General features: G+C 37.2%; 1 protein-coding gene across 1 annotated transcript in view; it reads left to right on the top strand.

Annotated features, from left to right (window-relative positions):
- The window catches only part of SYTL5 (synaptotagmin like 5), a 35,922-nt gene extending 15,477 nt beyond the window's left edge, over nt 1-20,445 (top strand). Inside the window, exons 6-16 of the mRNA XM_083361743.1 lie at nt 959-1,106; nt 4,437-4,566; nt 5,642-5,748; nt 6,863-6,955; nt 10,548-10,726; nt 12,461-12,563; nt 14,353-14,514; nt 15,842-15,950; nt 17,536-17,671; nt 18,662-18,870; nt 20,063-20,445. Coding sequence (XP_083217869.1) covers nt 959-1,106; nt 4,437-4,566; nt 5,642-5,748; nt 6,863-6,955; nt 10,548-10,726; nt 12,461-12,563; nt 14,353-14,514; nt 15,842-15,950; nt 17,536-17,671; nt 18,662-18,870; nt 20,063-20,205 — 1,519 coding nt within the window. The 3' untranslated portion in view covers nt 20,206-20,445. The remainder of the gene's footprint in view (nt 1-958; nt 1,107-4,436; nt 4,567-5,641; nt 5,749-6,862; nt 6,956-10,547; nt 10,727-12,460; nt 12,564-14,352; nt 14,515-15,841; nt 15,951-17,535; nt 17,672-18,661; nt 18,871-20,062) is intronic.
- Nucleotides 20,446-20,793: the final 348 nt, after the last annotated feature.

Below are 20,793 nucleotides of genomic sequence, written 5' to 3'. Positions count from 1 at the left end.
AGATTTCAGATATCTTTGGAATGTGACTGTTGTGGACAACTCCACAAGCAGCGTCAGAACAATTATGCCCTCTCCTGTGGCCCACATGCTACATGCTACTACATAATGGGGCACGTCCCATGAAGGTCTGTTAATCAGCTATAACAAACGTTACATGCTTATATTGGGGAAATGGAAAATGTAAATATATTGCCATAGTTTAGATCCCTTTACATCACTAGACAGATAATTGTGAAAATGAATGTAAAATGTTGGGGCGAGAAGAAATCAATAAAGAACCTTCCTGAATGAAGAAAGCAATAAATATCATGAAACATCTTCTTTAATTAAGCTTTTCGTAAACATATATTCAGTCTTCTCCCAGGAGCAATTAAACTGATTTTTATTTTATAACTTTTGAAGTCATTAATTTTTTGCTAAACTAGAAGGTAGGTATTCAATTGACCTTAGAAGACTTCCTGAGAAAATGACCACTTAGAACTCATTGAGTAGCTGTGTTTAAAAAGTGAAAAATAGAATGGGCTTTACAACTTTCCCAATCCCTTGTTGCTACCATGCTAAGGCACTCCTAAAGTCACCTGGAACTCCCAAGATTTTCTGCAAATGACAAATATGTGGCTTTAGAAACATTTTATTTTATTTTTTTAATTTAATTTAATTTAATTTTTATTCTTTCCTTAACCCTGATTACTACACTTTGAAACATATATAAGATGCTAGATTGAGATTTTTAATCAGCTTGTTCTCTTTGATTTTAGATAGATATATGTAAAATGGTATTAAATGGCATTAAGATGCATCCAGGTGATGCAAGGTTAAAATGTCCTCAGACCTCTAAAGTATTTGTCTAACTACTTTAGAACTACTGACTGAACATCATTTCTGATAGGTAATTTCTCCTTTTTTGTTTATCTGTATCAACCTAAATTAAAAGGCTAATTTAGTGCAATTTCTCTAGGGAGAACACTTATTCCTCAGATATTCATTTCCTTGGAGACATAACTGACAACATGAAAAAGGCTGAAAACCAAAGCAATGCTTCCACTCCACTCTATCCAAGGTCACCTGCACTGAGTGCTCGCAGCATGACTATTGACTACAGCCGGGTAAGTTGATTGATGCAAAAAGGGATTGGTTTGAGAAATAATCGCTTCATAGTGACAAATCTAGAATACGGATTTACTTGTTTTGCTCCAGTCTTTTGAGTATTGGACAGAGACGTGAAGAAATCAAATTGGGATTGACTTGATAGTCTTAATTTATTTGCGTGCATTGTAAGTTGATTCTGGTGTCAAGCCAGAATTTCTTACATGTTTAACAAATCATGGTTAAAGCAAATTCTGAGTAATAACCATTTTTGAACAAACAATGAAAAGTTAGAATTATTGGATTGAATTTGTGAGGATTTGCTTCAAATTGTTGTTGTTGTTAGTTGAGAACGTCATGTCCGACCCATCGCAACCCCATGGACAACGTTCCTCCAGGCCTTCCTGTCCTCTACCATCTTCTGGAGTTCATTTAAGCTCACGCCTACTGCTTCAGTGACTCCATCCAGCCACCTCATTCTCTGTCGTCCCCTTCTTCTCTTGCCCTCAATCTTTCCCAGCATTAGGCTCTTCTCCAGTGAATCCTTCCTTCTCATTAGGTGGCCAAAGTATTTGAGTTTTAGCTTCAGGATCTGGCCTTCTAAAGAGCAGTCAGGGTTGATCTCCTCTAGGACTGACCGGTTTGATCGCCTTGCAGTCCAAGGGACTCGCAGGAGTCTTCTCCAGCACCATAGTTCAAAGGCCTCAATTCTTTGGCACTTTGCCTTTCTTATGGTCCAATTTTCACAGCCATACATTGCAACTGGGAAGACCATAGCCTTCACTATACACACTTTTGTTGGCAGGGTTATGGCTCTACTTTTTAGTGTGCTGTCTAGATTTCCCATGGCTTTCCTCCCCAGGAACAAGCGTCTTTTAATTTCTTGGCTACAGTCCCCATCTGCAGTGATCTTGGAGCCCAGGAAAATAAAATCTGTCACTACCTCCATTTCTTCCCCATCTATTTGCCAGGAATTGAGAGGGCCGGATGCCATGATCTTGGTTTTTTTAATGTTAAGTTTCAACTCAACTTTTGCACTCTCCTTCTTCACCCACAACAAGAGGCTCTTTAGTTCTTCTTTCTGCCATTAGAGTGGTATCATCTGCATATGTTAGGTTGTTGATATTTCTCCCAGCAATCTTAATTCCAACTTTTGATTCATCTAGCCCTGCCTTTCTCATGATGTGCTCTGCATATAAGTTAAAGGCAGGGCGACATTATACAGCCTTGCCGGACTCCTTTCCCAATTTGGAACCAATCAGTGGTTCCGTTTCCAGTTCTCACTGTTGCTTCTTGACCTGCATATAGGTTTCTCAAGAGACAAATAAGATGGTCTGATATTCCCATCTTTTTAAGAATTTGCCACAATTTGTTGTGATCCACACAATCAAAGGCTTTAGCATAGTCAATGAAGCAGAAGTAGATGTTTTTCTGGAACTTCCTAGCTTTCTCCATGATCCAGGGTATGTTGGCAATTTGATCTCTAGTTCCTCTGCTACTTCGAAATCCTGCCTGTACTTCTGGTAGTTCTCGATCCACATACTGCTGGAGTCTAGCTTGTAGGATTTTAAGCATAACTTTGCTAGCATGTGAAATGAGTGCAATGGTGCGATAGTTTGAACATTCTTTGGCACTGCCTTTCTTTGGAATTGGAATGTAAACTGATCTTTTCCAATCCTGTGGCCACTGTTGAGTTTTCCAAATTTGCTGGCAAATTGAGTGTAGCACTTTTACTGCATCGTCTTTTAAGATTTTGAATAGCTCAGCTAGAATACTGTCACCTCCACTAGCTTTGTTATTGCTCAGCTTTCCTAAGGCCCATTTCACTTCACATTCTAGGATGTCTGGCTTGAAGACAGTGACCACCTCATCGTGGTTATCAGGGATGTTAAGTTCGTTCTTGCATAGTTCTTCAGCTATTTGCAAAGCTTCCTCAGACAGCCATTTTGCTTTCTTGCATTTCTTTTTCTTTGGGATGGCTTTAGTTGCTACCTCTTGTACAATGTTGCGAACCTCTGTCCATATTTCTTCAGGCACTCTGTCTATCAGATCTAATTCCTTAAATCTATTTGTCATCTCTACTGTGCATTTATCAGGGATATGATTTAGTTCATATCTGAGTGGCCTAGTGCTTTTCCCAACTTTCTTTAGTTTAAGCCTAAATTTTGCAACGAGAAGCTTATAGTCTGAGCCACAGTCAGCTCCTGGTCTTGTTTTTACTGACTGTATAGAGCTTCTACATCTTTGGTTGCAGAGCACATAGTCAATCTGATTTCTGTGTTGACCGTCTGGTGATGTCCATGTGTAGGCCGTCTCTTGGGTTGTTGAAAAAGAGTGTTTGCGATGACCATCATATTCTTTTGACAAAATTCTGTCAGCCTGTGCCCTGCTTTATTTTGTATTCCAAGGCCAAAGTTGCCTGTTATTCTGGTTATCTTTTGGCTTCCTACTTTAGCATTCCAATCCCCCATGATGATAAGGACATCATTTTTTGGTGTTAGTTCTATAAGGTGCTGTAGGGCTTCACAGAACTGGTCAATTTCATCCTCTTCAGCACTGGTGGTTGGGGCATAGACTTCGATTACTGTGATATTGAATGGTTTGCCTTGGATTCGAACTGAGATCATTCTGTCATTTTGGGGATTGTATCCCAGTATTGCTTTTCCTACTCTTTTATTGATTATGAAGGCTACTCCATTTCTTCTGAGGGATTCTTGCCTGCAGTAGTATACCTGATGGTCATCTGAATTAAATTCACCCATTCCTGTCCATTTTAGTTCGCTGATTCCTAAGATGTCAATGTTCAGTCTTGTCATCTCTTGTTTGACCACGTTCAGTTTTCCTTGATTCCTGGATCTTACATTCCAGGTTCCTATGGAGAATAAATCTTTACAGCATCGGACTTTCCTTTCACCACCAGATACATCCACAGCTGAGTGTCCTTTCGGCTTTGGCCCAGTCGCTTCATTGTTTCTGGCCCTACTAGTACTAGCCCTCTGCTCTTCCCCAGTAGCATATTGGACGTCTTCTGACCTGAGGGGCTCATCTTCCAGCGTCATATCTTTTTTTCCTTTTGGTACTGTGCATGGGACTTTCATGGAAAAGATACTGGAGTGGGTTGCCATTTCCTTCTCCAGTGGATCACGTTTTGTCAGAACTCTCTGTTATGACCTGTCTGTCTTGGGTGGCCCTGCACGGCATAGCTCATAGCTTCATTGAATAACGCAAGCCCCTTCGCCACGACAAGGCAGTAATCCATGAAAGGGTTGCTTCAAATACAACTAGTGTATTTTCATATGTTAAAATTTTTTCTTATATGTGTGATTCATTAAATATGTTTATGTGAACAGGATTCTGAATTAGAAAACAACATTGTTATGTCTATCAGTGAAAGTATCCCTGCAGATTTGTCAAAAAGGCATCGTAGGAAAGGATCTAGAACACCTTCTGTGGCAATTTCTAGGACATCTTTATCATCTGGTGAGCTTTCACTTACTGATACTTTGATGTATTTGTAAATTGCTATCACTACCGCTTTTCATTGTTTAGCTTGTTTTTTTCCCCATGTTATTTTTTTCTCTTGGGTTGTTTTTTTTAGAATTGCTAAGAATTAGCCTTGTACTAGGTCAGACAACTTTTGTCATTCTAGATCAGAGATGCAGAACTTCTATCAATTCGGGATTATATTGACAAATGCAGTTTGGAAGAGAAAAGGGAGGGAGTTTAGATGGGATTTTATGAGGTGGTCTCAGGGGTGAAATGGATGTCCTATAATATACCTGCAAGCTTTACTGCAAAAAAGACAAGAGACCGACCGACTGACTGTATTTTTGGCTTACCTACACTGTTGTGATTGCAGAGACCATCAAAGGATGATGATGGGCTGCTCTTTTTGTAATTCTGATCTGGATCCTGGTGCAGTATTGTTTATTTGATTCCCAGTGGCTCTTTAGGCATAGGTCACCTGCTGCCTGATTCTTTTTCAACTGAAGATGAATAGGGCTGAATGGAACGTTCTGCTTTAAAATGCACACTTTATTGTAGAACTGTGGTTCTTTCCCTTTAATGAAGAAATTGCTACGTGTCTGTCACCATTATTCTTAAAACAAAGATGAGATGGGTTTTTTTTAAGTAAACATTTATAAACTTTAGCCTTTGCTGATCATTTCTTCTCTAAATTTTATTCAACACTTTTATATGCATAGCAATTGGATGAAAGATACACCTTAATAACTGGTTTCAATTACTAAAAATAGATTGCAGGAGTGTTAGAGACTCAACTTGCATGACATACATTTTCCCCCAACTTGTTTGATTTTCCAAAGAATGAAAAAAAAAGGAAAACACCACTAAATTTCTTGCTGTAAGCTATTTTTTTTTTGTTCTTGAATTTTATCTTTTCTGTAGGTTTTAGGCAAAGAGGAAATTGATGGGTAAACACAAGGAGTTGTGGAAAAATAGATAAATAGTCCATCATACAAAAAAGTTAAAAGTTACAATATCTTCTGTGTAGATTGCTAATACACTATATATGGCTTTTCCTTATATTTTGCAGATCGTAGTAGATCAGAGATAGATCTCAGCGGATCCTTTTCAGAAGGAAATGAAGATACTTTAAGCTTAAGAAGTAAATCTGTACCTGGAGCACTGGACCATGATGTGGTGAGCTGGAAAGATACAAAGTGTATAAATTAGAATATTTTGGACTTTTTTTATTTTACCAGGAATAGTAAACTTTTGATTTGACCAATTCCAGTAATTCATATGTATGCCACAGTTTATATCAAAAGTACAAATATATGCAAATAGCTAATGAGTTGCCTTCATATAGTGAGCGATGGCAGCAGTACATATACCTTGCAGACTTCATGTATGTGATATCTGCACATGGATTCTGTTCCTGATCTCTTGCTTCTCCTTCTATGGACACAACCCAAACAATTTACAGATCCTTAGCTAAATGTGCCTTTGAGACTTGTTCTTGTCTGTCTATCGCAAGGGAAGACATTTCTGAACACGGATCAGCTTCATATTCAGTTTCTACCTCCACTTAGTTATTACCACCACCCCTGCCACCACCTTTTTGTCCTTCTTCTATCATAGTACCATAAAAGTGAGTGCATGAAACAATTAAGTAAAGATGTGAATGTAATCGATTTGTTTTTCCCCTTGAAGCACAGCTTCAGCCTGTGGCCCAGCCAGAGATATCAACCAAGGAACCAGTGTCGGCACTTGCTTTGTCTTTTGAAGTGAAGGGTGGCAGTTGGCAGCTGCCTAGCAGAATACAACATTTTAATACAGAATGGAACTCCAACATCACTGGCAGCTGCTCCATGCCTAACAACCACAAGAGCAACTGCACGGGGCTTTCAGTCTTGGCAGGCATAGGAGAGCATATCCCTTCAGTTTTCCATCTTTGCAGTCTCAGCAGAGCCTCTGCTTGGCTTATGAAAGGATCAGCCATACTAGGGGACACAGTTTAAATAACTGTGTGTAATGAAACCTTTTTAGGTATAATTTGTAAGGTAAGAGTTTCAGCTGTCATTGTTAAGTATGACAGGCTAGATGTTCACAATAACTGGCGATCTCTCAAACACTAAAATGTTCTTAAAGAGAAAAAGCGAAACAGGGTGAGATACTGAAGCTAAGGTAGATGGTTTTATTTGAAAAGCAACAGAAGATAACATTTTGCCTGTTTAGTCCTTCACTCACCCCCTTCCTAATACAATATCATTTGATTCCTTAACGGTGGATGTATGCTTTGGTTTTCCATTAGGACTACCTCAATGAAGCAGAAGAGGATATGGATGACATTATAGCCTCTGGCTTTTCAAAAAGGCAAAGTAATTTGGCAAGTGGATTTTCTACAGTAAGTTTCTATTAAATGCACATGCATGCCTTCCTTTTACAATTTCTTCCTACGGTATATTAGATTTTTGATATATGGACCATGTTCCTTTCTAATATATTTCATTCTGTTCCATGCCTGATTTTTAGCTTCAGTTCTCCTGTTTTAGTAGATTAAATGCCGTTGCCATTATTTAGATTTTTTAAAGACTTTAATTTTTGTTCAACAAAAGCACTATTATGCACTTAGTTTGATGGATATAGCCAATAGTTATGAATATCCAGTAACTACTTTTTGTTTATTTATAACTGGGGATTACAAGAAGTTTCAGCTATGTTATTGAGGTTTATACGAATTAGTCCAACATGTCAGGAGGGCATAGAGTAGGGCCTAGTTCATCAGGCTGATGAAATCTGGATCCAATCATTATTTTCTTTTTGTGTTAGAAAGAAGATTGTATATTACACATATTAAGCAAATAGCAGCTTAACATTTAAGATAGCACTATTATGATTGTTGTTGTTGTTGTCATTATTATTAGATAAAATTCCTCCTTCATTTTGTAAAAGCCAAGGCAGTATATATAGTTCTCCTGCTTCCTCTTTTCCTCATAACAACCACTTGTGAGGTCGGTTAGACTGAGAAAGGACGTCCAGTCCAAAGTCACATAGCTAGTTTTCATGCTTCTGGAAGGACTAAAATTCAATTTCCCACCTTCCAGTCAAGTACCTTAACCACTCTACCAAACTGTGGATAATTTCACTTGATGCTTGGCAAGTAAATTATTTGTTGGCAACTAGCAAGTAGTATAATTGCTTTAGTAATTACAGCATTTAAGTATCTTGCATTCTAAGGAATTTTAAATGGTTGATTAAAATACATTAGCTACAAATTGCTGCTGTGTGGGTAGATAGACATCTGCCTTTGATAACAAAATGTTTTTATCCAAATAATTCTATAATACTGCAAAAGAAAAATAGAGTGTTCAGCCTAAGGTTAAATTCATTGCTGGAGAGAAAACATAATTTCTTGTATATCTGTCTCTATGCATGGGGGTTATTTACTAGTCACTTTTCTCCGTACAGTAGTTTGTGTCTTTTCTTTATCCATTTTTACTTTCTCAAACTGTTCCTTGAATTTCTATATCTCTGTTGGTACTACATAATGCTCTTCTTTCCTTTGCCTTTTGCCTACCTCATAAAGAATTCTCCTCCAAATTCTGAAAGGAAATGGAACTACTTAAATGTTCCAGAAGCAGATGGTGATACTGTAAGTTCTCTCAATTTTCTGACGCACGCAAGAGCCCATCTCTGTTTCTGTTTCATTTCTGCATAGATAAATAGCAAAAAATAAATGTCTTTAAATTGATCATAATTGCTCCATTAAGTAAAGGTAAAGGTTCCCCCACACATGCGTGCTAGTCGTTTCCGACTCTAGGGGCCGGTGCTCATCTCCGTTTCAAAGCCAAAGAGCCAGCGCTTGTCCGAGGACGTCTCCGTGGTCATGTGGCTGGCATGACTAGACGCCAAAGGCGCACGGAACGCTGTTACTTTCCCACTGTAGTGGTCCCTATTTTTCTACTTGCATTTTTTACGTGCTTTCGAACTGCTAGGTTGGCAGAAGCTGGGATGAGTAACAGGCGCTCACTCTGTTATGCGGCACTCGGGATTCGATCATTAAATAACTGGCTGATAATAACAGTGTCATATTCTTAAACGTTAGAATTCTGCTTTGTAATAGAAACATATACGGAGAAGTAATTTTTCTGTTCATTCAGATTATTTGAATGGAGGATAACATAGAAGCATAGATTGTATCGGACCATTTAGGCTTTCCGGTCCAACCTTCTACTCATTGAATGAAAGCATCAATGAATGATGGCTGTCTAGCCTTTGCGTGTAAACATTCAGTGAAGGGGAACCAACCAACTCTCTGGGGAATATCAGACTGGAAGCTTTCCCCCTCTCCTACGGTATTATGCAACCAAAATCTGTGTTCCTATCAATTAAGTCCATTATTCTGTATCCTAAATTCTGGAATGGCAGGACCCTCGTGGTGTGTGGCATCCTTTCGGGTATTTGAAGGGTGCTGTATATCCTCCTTTAACCATCTTTTGTCAAAGCTAAACAAAACAAGTGTTTCAATTTCTCTTTACGGGGTTTTGTTTTTAATTCCATGATAATCCTCATTACCTTTTATTGATCAGCTACAGCTTATCTAAATCCTGGTTAAAGTGTAGTGTTCAGACTGAGATTGTTGACGTAGAGTGCAACAATCACTTCCTGTGGACTTGCAAGTGATATTTCTGTGGATGCAAACACATAGCATTGCACTTGCCTGTTTTGCCACTCTATTATACAGCTATCATTTGTAATCTAGTGATCACAAAAACTTGTATTGCAATGATTATCAATAAGTTTGGTATCTCCCTTCCTATAATCCTGCATTTGGTTTATGTGTCTGAAATGAAGACCATCACATCGTTCTCTTTTACATTTTTTCTGTTATATTCAGCTTGTTGCTCCAATCTGTCAGGGTTATTTTTAATATAACTTCTCCCTTCTTGGCTGTTAGCCATTTCACCCATTTTTGTATCATTTCCAAATATGATAAAATATTCCCCGCACCTCTTAATCTAAATAATTAGTGAAAATATTGAAACGTAGTGGACTCAGGACTGATCCAGGACTGGCACTGCTTGATATCTTCATCTGATCTGATGAGGGGTCATTACTGATTTTCAGGCCAGCTATATATTTCCTTCTCATGAGTGCCATCCAGATCAGAATGTGCTAATTGGCATGTCTTGGTAGTCCTCATCCTATGACCACCACTGGGACCAGAACTACCATCACCAAGCAAGTGGGTTGTTAAATGAATTGAATCTGATTTTGCAACCTTTTTTTTTTGTGCCACAGCTGCTTCAGCAAATGTGAATCCCACATTGACTTTGCTTGTCGGAAGCTAGCTGGGAAGGTTGTAAAAGGTGGTCACGTGATGTCAGAATGCTGCCAACTGTTTTAAATACAATAAGATTTCTGTGTGCCTGAATTTTGATCACATGACTGTAGGGGATACTGCAGTGTTGTAAGTGTGAGGACCAGTCATAAGTCACTTTTTTTCAGCACTGTCATAGCAGTTGCTAAACAGTTAAGTCGAGGATTACCTGTATTTGTTCAAATGTTTTGCTGAAGGTAAGATATACCACAATATATATCAGTTAAGGAAGTTATTTAATTAAAAACATAAGTAAATTATTTTGGAATTAAAATAAACTGGGCGCTGAAGTCTCCATCCATGGGTTTATTGGATGAGTTTAGGATAATCTCTAAGCTTAATGTTACAGATGTGCGTGTACGCAAGAACTGAGTAAGACACTTTGACTTATTTGAACAAGTATAGTAAAATGGGTATGTTTCTTCAATGAGATATTGAGATTGAATTTTGCCATCAACCAACCCATGATATCATATAGGTTGAATCATTTGCAGTATAAAAATGGCTAATTCTATTTCTCTTTAGTGAGATGTTTCCCTAATAGAAATGACTGATTAACGGTTTAACAATAGTATGTGAATATAACTCAGTTTGATATAGGCTTCCTCTCTTTCAGACCAGCATTAACAGTATGATGAGTGTTTACAGTGAAACTGGGGACTATGGCAACGTGAACATTAGTGGTGAAATTTGTCTGCAAATCAGCTACAGCTATAAAACAGGAGCCCTTAACATACTTGTAAAAAAATGCAAGAACTTGGCCATTGCTGATGAAAAGAAACAAAGAACAGATCCGTAAGCAAATCTCTTTTTTTAAACTAAACTTCTATTTATTTACTATCCTAGTTATGTTTGCTTGTTAGATTTGCCTTCCACAGATCTACTGTTTAGGACAGTAGAGTATCATTTACTTATCGTTGTGCTGGAGTTTGCAAAATGTGAAAGACAGCATGACTTTCTCCTACAGTTTCTTCTTATTGAAGTTTTACTTTAAATGAGATAAGAGCCATATCATTTTCAGTCCTTGAAAAGTTTGAGAATCTACAGTTGCTTCAGTTGGTGAAATCTAGAATCAGCTCAGGGAGATGGGCAGCCTAGAAGTTTAATAATAAAATAAATAAATCTGGAGATGGTGAACTGGTATGAATATATTTCCAGTTTGATAACTTCAGTGCTACACTGCCTGTGAGAAAAGATTTAATTTTGGTGAAATGAAAAACCCAGGTTTACTGCTAAATGCCTTGTGCCGGTATTCTTACTTCTCTTTTCTTATCCTAAAGACTTTCCAATTAGAAAATACAAATTTAAATTCTGATTGTCAACTGACCATAATTCTCTGCAATGTTGTTCTGGCAAGTGTAGTGTGAATTCAGTAACAATTAATAAAAAGAAACCAGAGTGGAACAATTAGTTTTCCTTAATTTTTCTCTAAAATTATAACTCTAAAAAATAATTAATTTAAGGAAGAATCTGAATTTTTCTGTCTTCTCCTGCCCAAAAAGTAAATGGTGGGGGAAATGAGAGGATTATAGCTTTTCTTCTACATTCTCTGGCAAATAGAAGGCTCTTTGAGAAGAGATTTCTTTCAGTGCACTAAGATTGGAGAATGAGGAGTCTTTTGGGTTTTTCCGGTTCCCTTCCTTCCCTATTTTCTACAAGTGAAAGTAATCCTAGGTACACTAAAGCCTCTTGTATCTTCCTGAGGACAAATGGTAGGAATAAAAACCCTGAGTAGTAAGGCAGGAACTTTTCACAAGCCCTAATGTTCCAGCCAACAGACTCATGCAAGCTACACATAGCAATGGTAATTTACTACATTCTGAAAAATGAACTGCATGCCCCATCTTTCTCAAGGGTCCTGAGAAGCAATAATGGAAAAGAACATCACTCTCCAGTCTGGGATTGTGAACTTCCCAGCTACATGCATTTGTTCATTGTGGGACAAAGAATAAGCTGGACCTGACAGGGCTTCTCTGATGTTCCTTATTTTGTGGTGAATCAAATCTTTGAAGAGTAATAATTCTCCAGCCTGTACTTCACGTTGTTTGTATGGAATTCTGTGTTTCAGTAGATTTCTGACTGCATATTTCTGGTGTTAGCATATGGAACTAGGTAACAAATAACCTTCTGGGGAAGGTGACACCTGTTTTTTTGATTTGCATGGCAGGAAATCAGGAGTACTCTTTCGGATTTGGTTGTGGTGTTCAGAATGCATGTACAGTAGGAGGGGGCATCATATGATTGTTTGTTCCTGTGTGTGTGTGTGTGTGTGTGTGTGTGTATCCACAAATATATGTTTATTTAAAGTGTATATATTTCCAATATATCTCTTGCTACATAAAACAAAGACATCTGATGTACCACAATACATGAGAGAGCAAATAAAGCTAAAGTATAACCATTCTGATGTCTCTGGTTTAGTTTTGGCATTCTTATACGTAAGAATTTTCTTTATATGGACATCTACATGTTTGTGTATTAATATTGTAACTTTTAGCAAAATTGATAGTCTATTAATTTAATCTGTAGTTATGTCAAAGCGTATCTTCTGCCAGACAAGTCTCGCCAGAGCAAAAGGAAGACAAAAATCAAAAGTAATAGCACTGATCCAGAATTCAATGAAATGCTTAAGGTAAGGTAGGAACTGGGACTACACCATATACGTTAATATTTCCTCTATGGTCAAAGTGAGAAATTCTTGGTTGACTGGTTTGTTGGTTTAAATTATTTATAAGCTGCACAGTACCTGCCTTGAGTTGATGTCCTTGAGTTGAGCTGTTTCTGGTGAGTCTCTGGACATGTCCAAGTAGTTTTTGGGTTGTGGTTGTAAGTGATTTGCTCCTACTTTCCTCAGGGATTTCAGTCCACTTTGTCTAGATATTTTTGACTTTTCTGTTTCATCTAAAGTCACCCTCCCATATTTGTGTCATCCACAAAACCTTGTGTCATCCAGTCCCATCATCTCAGTCATTGATAAACATTGGAATTGCATAGGATCAAATATAATCACTGATATTTCACTCGATTCTTCTGTCCAAGATGAAATGAGATTGTTCAGGCGACTGAGGCCATTGAACAGTTGCATCTTCTACCCCATATTTTAATTAATTAATTTTTAAATTTTTGTGTCATTCAATTCCAAAATAACTGGGTGGTCTCTTTATTAAGAAATATATATATATCATGAGTTTATTAAGAAAAATATGTGTCATGAGGAACTCTGTCAAAAGCTTTGCTGAGAACCTGAGAACATTCCAGATCTACTGAGCTGCAGTTCTATTATTAAAGAAGGAAATATGGTTCATTGGCACAATTTGTTTGCAACAAAACCATGCTTGCTCTTGTTAATTGCAGTATGCTTATTCAAGTGCTCACAGACATGTTCTTTATAATTTGTTTGAGGACTTAATGTAGACATTAAGTTGACACTTCCTTGTACTTCCTGGGCATCTGCTTCCCATTTATTTATTTAAAGGAGAATATTTGTAGCTCAGGGTTGAAATGAAGAGTTCTTGGTGCACTCTGAACTCAAGAGAGCACCAAGGACTCCTTCCTTCCTTCCTTCCTTCCTTCCTTCCTTCCTTCCTTCCTTCCTTCCTTCCTTCCTTATCTATCTATCTATCTATCTATCTATCTATCTATCTATCTATCTATCTATCTATCTATCTATCTATCTATCTATCTATCTATCTTATTTGTATGCCTCCCATTCCCAAAGGCTAGAAAACTAACAGTCAGAAATTATTAAGGAAAAAAAAATCCACAAAAAACAAAAATGTTTTTTAAAAGGATTTTCAATTACATGATTCAAGAAAGATAAAAAAATGTAAAACAGTTGTGGAATTTAAAGAACAACTTTGTTAATAACAATACGTTTATCAGTTTTGGAGAATTTAGTATCACCAGTTCATTTTCTTTCTATTTTAATTATGAGTAATGTTTCAAAATCAATATGCATACAGGAGGAGATTGAAGGACTATAGTTTAAGACATTTGTAAACAGGTTTTCAGGAGAATAATTACATTTTATGCATTTCCCCTCATAATTTGAATTGCACTAGTAGGATGGGAAAAGACGTATCTTTTCCAACTGGCCGACCTGGACTGAGGATGGAGTTTTTTTAATATTGTTTTAATTTATTGGTTTTAGTAATTAATTATGGGGCTTTGTAATTTAATTCTTTTTTAATATTTGTATTACTGTTTTTTATAGCTGTTTTATTGTTGTGAGCCACCCTGAGTCCTTCGGGAGATAGGGCGGCATATAAGTTCAATCAATCAATCAATCAATCAATCAATCAATATTACATCATTTATTACCTGTTAATACCTTTGGATATACTTAGAAGTTATACACTCACATTTACTGGGTCCTAAAAATATTTCCCTTAAAAATATGCTCCTTTTCTATCACCCCATAGTATGTTATTAGCCACACGCAGCTTGAGACTCGCACTCTGCAACTTTCTGTCTGGCATTATGACAGATTTGGGCGTAACAGCTTTCTGGGAGAAGTAGAGATTCCCTTGGACTCATGGAACTTTGAAAATCAAGCTGATGAATGGTTCACGCTTCAGCCGAAGGTGAGAAGGTCCTGTTGGTTTAGAGAAGTGGCATGCAAATTTATATTGCAACCAAATTATCCACTAGGTTGAAGGCAACTTAGCTGAAAGATGGGTCTATTCCACTGTATAGTGTTCTTTGAGTTTTGAAGTTAAAGCCATCACAACAGTAAAACTACTGAGGAAGAATTGTATGTCCCACAAAGGCTGTATCACAAGTGGCTCTCAAACTCTAGATGCCAATGTGTTTTCCTGTAGCTTGGACAGATCTAATATGTGAAATCTGTTCTTTTTACCTTCTGTGCTTCTGTAGTCCAAAAAGGAATGGATTATTCCTGTATCACATATTTTTCCTTGTTACTGTTGAGAAGAGGCATCTACACGTGAAGACAAGTATATCTATTTCGGGGGAAGCCCTCTAACTCACTTATCACTCTCCCGATATTGTCAAAGTAATAATCCTAACAAGTTTTTAGCACCTGGATTCATGAAGAATTTTAGCCACTCAGGTCAGATAAATACCATAGTGAGTTACGGCTCTTTCTTGAAACATCTGGCCTTCTCCAAACGTATGTGTCTCCATGTGGTCGTGGTTTCATTTTTTTAAAACTTGATACCATTGTATATTTAATTGTTCTAATATGTATTCACCTTTGTTCCTTTTCTTGTTTTCCTCCCCACCCTAATGCTTGAGTTATTTCTGATTTATTTTGTTTTGTTGAAATTTGAAAATATGTTAATGTGATAAATTTGATAGAAAAACAGGAATAGCAAAGCCATCATGATATTATTGAAGTCTACATAAAGCTTAGAGTTAAATGGGAATTGTAGTGACAAGGTTTACTGTCAATTACATAAATATTAGAACAATGCTGAACATCGTAAGACCCCTTTTCCCATTTCTGTCCCTATTAAAGAACTAGCAGTGGGTTTGCAGGAAAGCTCCACTTTTACCTGTCAGTGATCCAAGCTCTTTATTAAACTTGCATTCCTATGGCCACCAAAAAAGAAAGCCTGTCTCACCAGCGCCCGCCACATTGCAGAGGAAAAGTTGGTCGCTTTTGTCCTCTATCTAGTAGGCAAACAGAGGGCATTTGTTGGGCAGTTTGGAAGAAGCTTTGTGGTGGTTCAGGCTGTCTTAAGAGAGAGACAAAAAGGAGATTTTAAAGAAAACCCCCTCCTACTTCCTTGCTGGAAGCTTATAGAGTGTAGGAAGTAGAGGTTTGGTCATTTGAAACTCATCTTCATCTGTATACTTCTCTTTATGTATACCTCAAAATAATGTGCAACATGCTCTTAAAAGTGAATATTTATTAAACAAGGCTTCTATTTTACTTTCTTGTTTTAGATGGAGATTGCCACTGATGTTGGGCTGCAGTACAAAGGAGAATTAATTGTTGCTTTACAGTACACTCCACCTGAGAGGAACCTAACACTTCCCCTGGGAGAGATTCAAGGTAAAAAAAAAAAAAACCCTTTGATGCATCCAGAAATGTTTCCCTTGAATTGTTTTAATTCATGGTCTTCTTTAGACACTAGGAACAAAAATCCAGCACTACAAAACACTGAAATTGTTGCTGTTCAGTTGGTTTACTCCTTTCTAAAAGAATTTGAAACCACAAATCATTTCATCTCCCTATATTATTTGTCTTCAGCACTATATCTTTTGGAAGCCAGGGCAGGATTTGTTAGCTGTAAATTCATTAGCTCCCTAATTCAACAGCATTTTCTTATAATGTCATCTTGTTGGGTAACAAGACTTGACATTTTCATTGTATGCAAAGTCCTGCAAAAGCCTGCCAATTATTTCTACTCAAAATTCCTTTGTGTCTGCATATATTGGGGTGACCAAGGTTGGTTTGATTGTCTGAATCCTGGGAACAACTGATAAGTCGGTCAGCTGTGCCCACCCAAATTCAGCCGAGGCTTGAGAAACCGGCAGAAGGTTTCTGAGATTGAAAGGCAATCTACTTTTCAAGACTCCTGTCCACCAGAAAACTATTTTTAATGATGGAGTAATTGGTGTTTGAGAGGCAGTTTGGTGTAGTGGTTAAAGCATTAGGCTAGAAACTGGGAAATCATGAATTCTGCTTTAGGCTCAAAGCTCACTGGGTGGCTTTGGGCCAGTCACTTTCTCTCAACCCTAGGAAGGGTGGCAGTGGCAAACCATAAACATAGATTTTCATATTTTTAGTTGTACTCCACCCAGTCGCTCTGTGAGTGAATTGGGCAATCTCTAAATTTATGTATATAAATTTATAAATATATATAAATTTAGAGATTGCCCAATATAAATCAATCAATCAATATAAATGACTTCTGAAGAACCTTGCCAAGAAAACTGTCCAGGCAGTTTCTGCAAATCAGACATGGTTGAATGGAAGGAGAAAAAATGATGCTTGGATAAGTTAGAGAGTTTGGGGTGTGCTGACCAATTTTTAAATAATCACTCTAGGATTTATTGTGGACCTTTTTGCTTTTTATTATTTTTTATGACACCCACCCAGAGTTAAAATATAATGAACATAAATGTTGTAAAAACAGAAAAGCATCATTTTCCTCATCACTTATATCTCAAGTTTAATAGGGCCAACTATTAACAACTCTAATTGCCATTGTGACCAGGAGGCTATAATCCTTCTCCTAGGTAACCATTCTTCAAAAACCTCTAAGAAGGTTGAAAATTTCATCAATAGCCATAGCTATTTTTATGTTTCATGCTGTTCCTCCTTCATGCTATTAACTGTGGCTAATTGTTTTATGATTTGTTTGCAATTTTAAAATTTCCTTTTATGTTTATTAGATTATATACTGCTGTTTTTTTATTGTGATTGGTCTTCGGCCATAAATATATGTTGAAGTTGCATCTGGAACATAAATCCACTCGAAGATACTCTTCTAAAGGACAGAGATATTTGTGGCTAGGTTAAGAGGCATGGTTTGATGTATATTCATTATTAACCTTAGGATAGGCTACAGTGCAAAATATGGAAGCTTCATATATCCAGATATTCCTCCATTCTTGTTTCCCTTATTCTAAAGGAAAGAAGAGTTCAAAGAAAGAAAAGAAGGCAACCTCCCAAATACCATCAGGAGGCATATTGGAAATTGTCATCAAAGAAGCCAAGAATTTAATGGCGGTGAAATCAGGAGGCACTTCAGATACGTTTGTGAAAGGGTGATTTGCCCCATTCTGTCTTTGGTTATGTATGCTAATAGACGTTCAGTATTTCTGTATTGAATACAGGTAGTCCTTGCATTATGACCATTGGTTCAGTGACTGTTCAAAATTATGATACTAAATAAGGAGGGATTTATGATAGGTCCCCAAGAGTTTCTGGCTGTCACAGCATCTTTGAAGACACGTGACTGTGATTTCTGATGTTCCCACCAGCAAAGTCAATGGGAAAGCTGGCAGGGAATCATATGAGGGCCTTGCTTAACAAGATTGCTGTTCAGTGATAGCAATTGAGACAGCAAGAATTGCGGTTGCTAAGTGAGCCAGTAATGTGTGATGTCACCCTTTATGATCACATTGCTTAGCAATGGAATTCTCGATCCCAGTTGCCCTGGTGATCGCTTATATGATCATCTATTCATTTCCTCAAAACTGTCCCGTGAACATCAGGTGGCAAGATTTAGAATTTTGGAAACTTTACTTCCTTCCACCTTATTTTGAATATTTTAAACGGAAAAATAATAGTAGGCAACCGGTTCATATATCAGGATTGTATTGTATCTCTTAATCTCAGTTATCTGATGTAATCTTGCATTTGCTGTCCAGATCTAATTCATAATTCACCTCCTACTACATGCTAATACCACAATCTCAAAATAAGCTTATATGGCTATGTATTATTTGTAAATCTCAATATCGCTCCATGTCAGAGTTTCATTTTAAGAAAGTAAAAATATTCCAAATAATCTTTCCTTCTAGAAAAAGGGCTCAATGAATGTTGCAGTGCCCAACTCTTATGACAAAAGTTTTTTATAGTTGTTTTTTTCCTTTGAGGGAAGGGCTATGGATCACACATAGCTGTTTAGTGATGTGCCTGTGGCCACATTTTAAAAATGGGTTGGGTTAAGATAGTTTAATCAGATTATAATTATTATGACATTCTTAACAAACCTCCACATTCTTACTCCCCCCCTTCCTTTTGTCTCTTAGATATTTGCTTCCTGACAACAACAAATCTTCGAAGCATAAAACCCATGTAATAAAAAAAAGTGTGAATCCCCACTGGAATCATACATTCACTTTTAGTGGCTTGAACCCTAGAGATATACACAATGTCTGTGTAGAACTCACTGTTTGGGACAAGGAGTCTCTCGCCAGCAATATTTTCCTGGGAGGTGTTCGCTTGAGTATTGGAAGTGGTACGTGTGGATAGATCTACCCTTTGATAGAAGGGAATTGAAAGGAAGACTAACAAATGGAACATCTAGAATACTCTTTATATTTAGATATGGACAGCAGCCCTTGAGAGGCCCATTTAGCTCTTTTTCTTGCAGCTCATAGGGAAAACCTTCCATATCTTCCAGAAAAGATATTGTAAAAATATGGGAAATGGAAATGCAGAGCTTCTGGGAATGTAAACGCACTCATCCATGCATAAGGTGCTGGATTGGGAGGGAGAAGACTCAGGTTTTAGACCCTTGCTTGGTCATGGAGGTTGACTTTGGACCACTCAGTTACTCTCGGCCGACCTCTATTGTGGAGGAAAATAAGGTGAAAGCTTCCTATATATGCTGCCTCGAGCTTCTGAATGAAAGACAGGCTAGAAATCTAATAATAAATATGTCAATATGGTTTCTTAAATGATATGAAAAACAGGTAGGAAAAATTAGTCTTTATCATTGCCCTCAGGCCTTTTGCAAACAACAAATCTTGGCTGATGGCTGATGGCTGATGGCTGATCCAGAAAATGTTGTCTGCCTTTGATTTAAAAGTATTTATGATAACCCATTCTGATGTTTGCCTAAAAGGCAAAGCTAAAAAGAATAAATAGTAAGAATAAAATTAATAAAAGAAGCAAGTAAATCTGAGTAGAATTCCCAATAAAAAGGACGGCTAAGATCTTGTCCTATAATTAATACAAAAATAAGATGGCCAGAGTCAAATGGGAGTTTTTAGATTTATTTTTCAAAGTATTTCATCCTCCATACCACTATTCTTGTAAGAATTCAGCCTAGGAATTATTTTTTTAAGGGCAACAGCTTCCAGTTTGTAACATAGATGTTATTAAGATATTAAGTCTTTCATATGTGGTTGCTGTGATTAGAGCTAAACACAACATCCCAGTCTAAATGTAAACATTGCTCATTTTAAATGAAACAAAATTTTACACTGTACCAATGGTGGAAATCAGAGCTACAGGTGACAGTTTGATAAGAGTTGCTATAGTTCTCGTGAATCTGGAGTACCGTGCGTTATGAACCTCTAATAGAATCTTTGCAGATGTTGTGAAATAGACTTTTCTGAAATATTGAATAGAATGAATGGTGGAATGATTTTTTTCTGATTGGAAAAAAAAAGATCAGCTGACCACTGCGCTTTGCAATTTTCCAGGTATAAGCAATGGCAAAGAAGTTGACTGGATGGATTCTCAAGGAGAAGAGCGACTTCTTTGGCAGAGAATGATTGATTGTCCTGGAGATTTTGTAGAAGGTGTATTAATGCTGAGATCCAGCATGGGGAAACGCAGACTCTGAGGAGTATGGTTTGCATAAGACTGACACTACAGTAGTGTGATTTTAAATTGTAATAAGATGTAATGGAGACTGGTCTCCTGTCATGATTTGCACATGTAAACATAAGGAAGTTTACTTTTACTCTGAATTTAAATTTTCTGAAATGGATTATGGATGCATTCGGCACTTTCCTAAATCCATACTGTAGCTCTTGTATTAATTTACCCAGGCTAAATCAGTATAGTCGTCTCCAAAACAAGATTTGCTGAGTTGTTAGAGTGAGGTCACATAATACCCTCTACAGAATATGTCTGAAAGATTTCCTTTATTATTTCAATATATTTTCTCAGAAGAGATATATCAGTGATTGATAAATTAATGAAAAGTCATTGAGGCTAGTTCATTATAATCCCATTTCAAATAAGCCTAATGAGCTTGGGAAGTGAGCGCCAGGATTGAAGGCATGCTCTAGGAGTAATTATATTCCTACTTTTCTCAGGCTGATATCCACAAATGGTTCCTAATAGATTTTATAATAAAGAGTTAGAGACTCTCAAGTTACCTGCTCATAAACAGAATGGTATTGTAAGAGGTATTGTATTGGTAGTA

The sequence above is a fragment of the Vipera ursinii genome (assembly GCF_947247035.1).
Source record: "Vipera ursinii genome assembly, chromosome: 4".
Classification (NCBI taxonomy): domain Eukaryota; kingdom Metazoa; phylum Chordata; class Lepidosauria; order Squamata; family Viperidae; genus Vipera; species Vipera ursinii.
The sequence above is the reverse complement of the archived record's forward strand: the minus strand, read 5'-3'. Positions and strand labels throughout refer to the sequence as shown.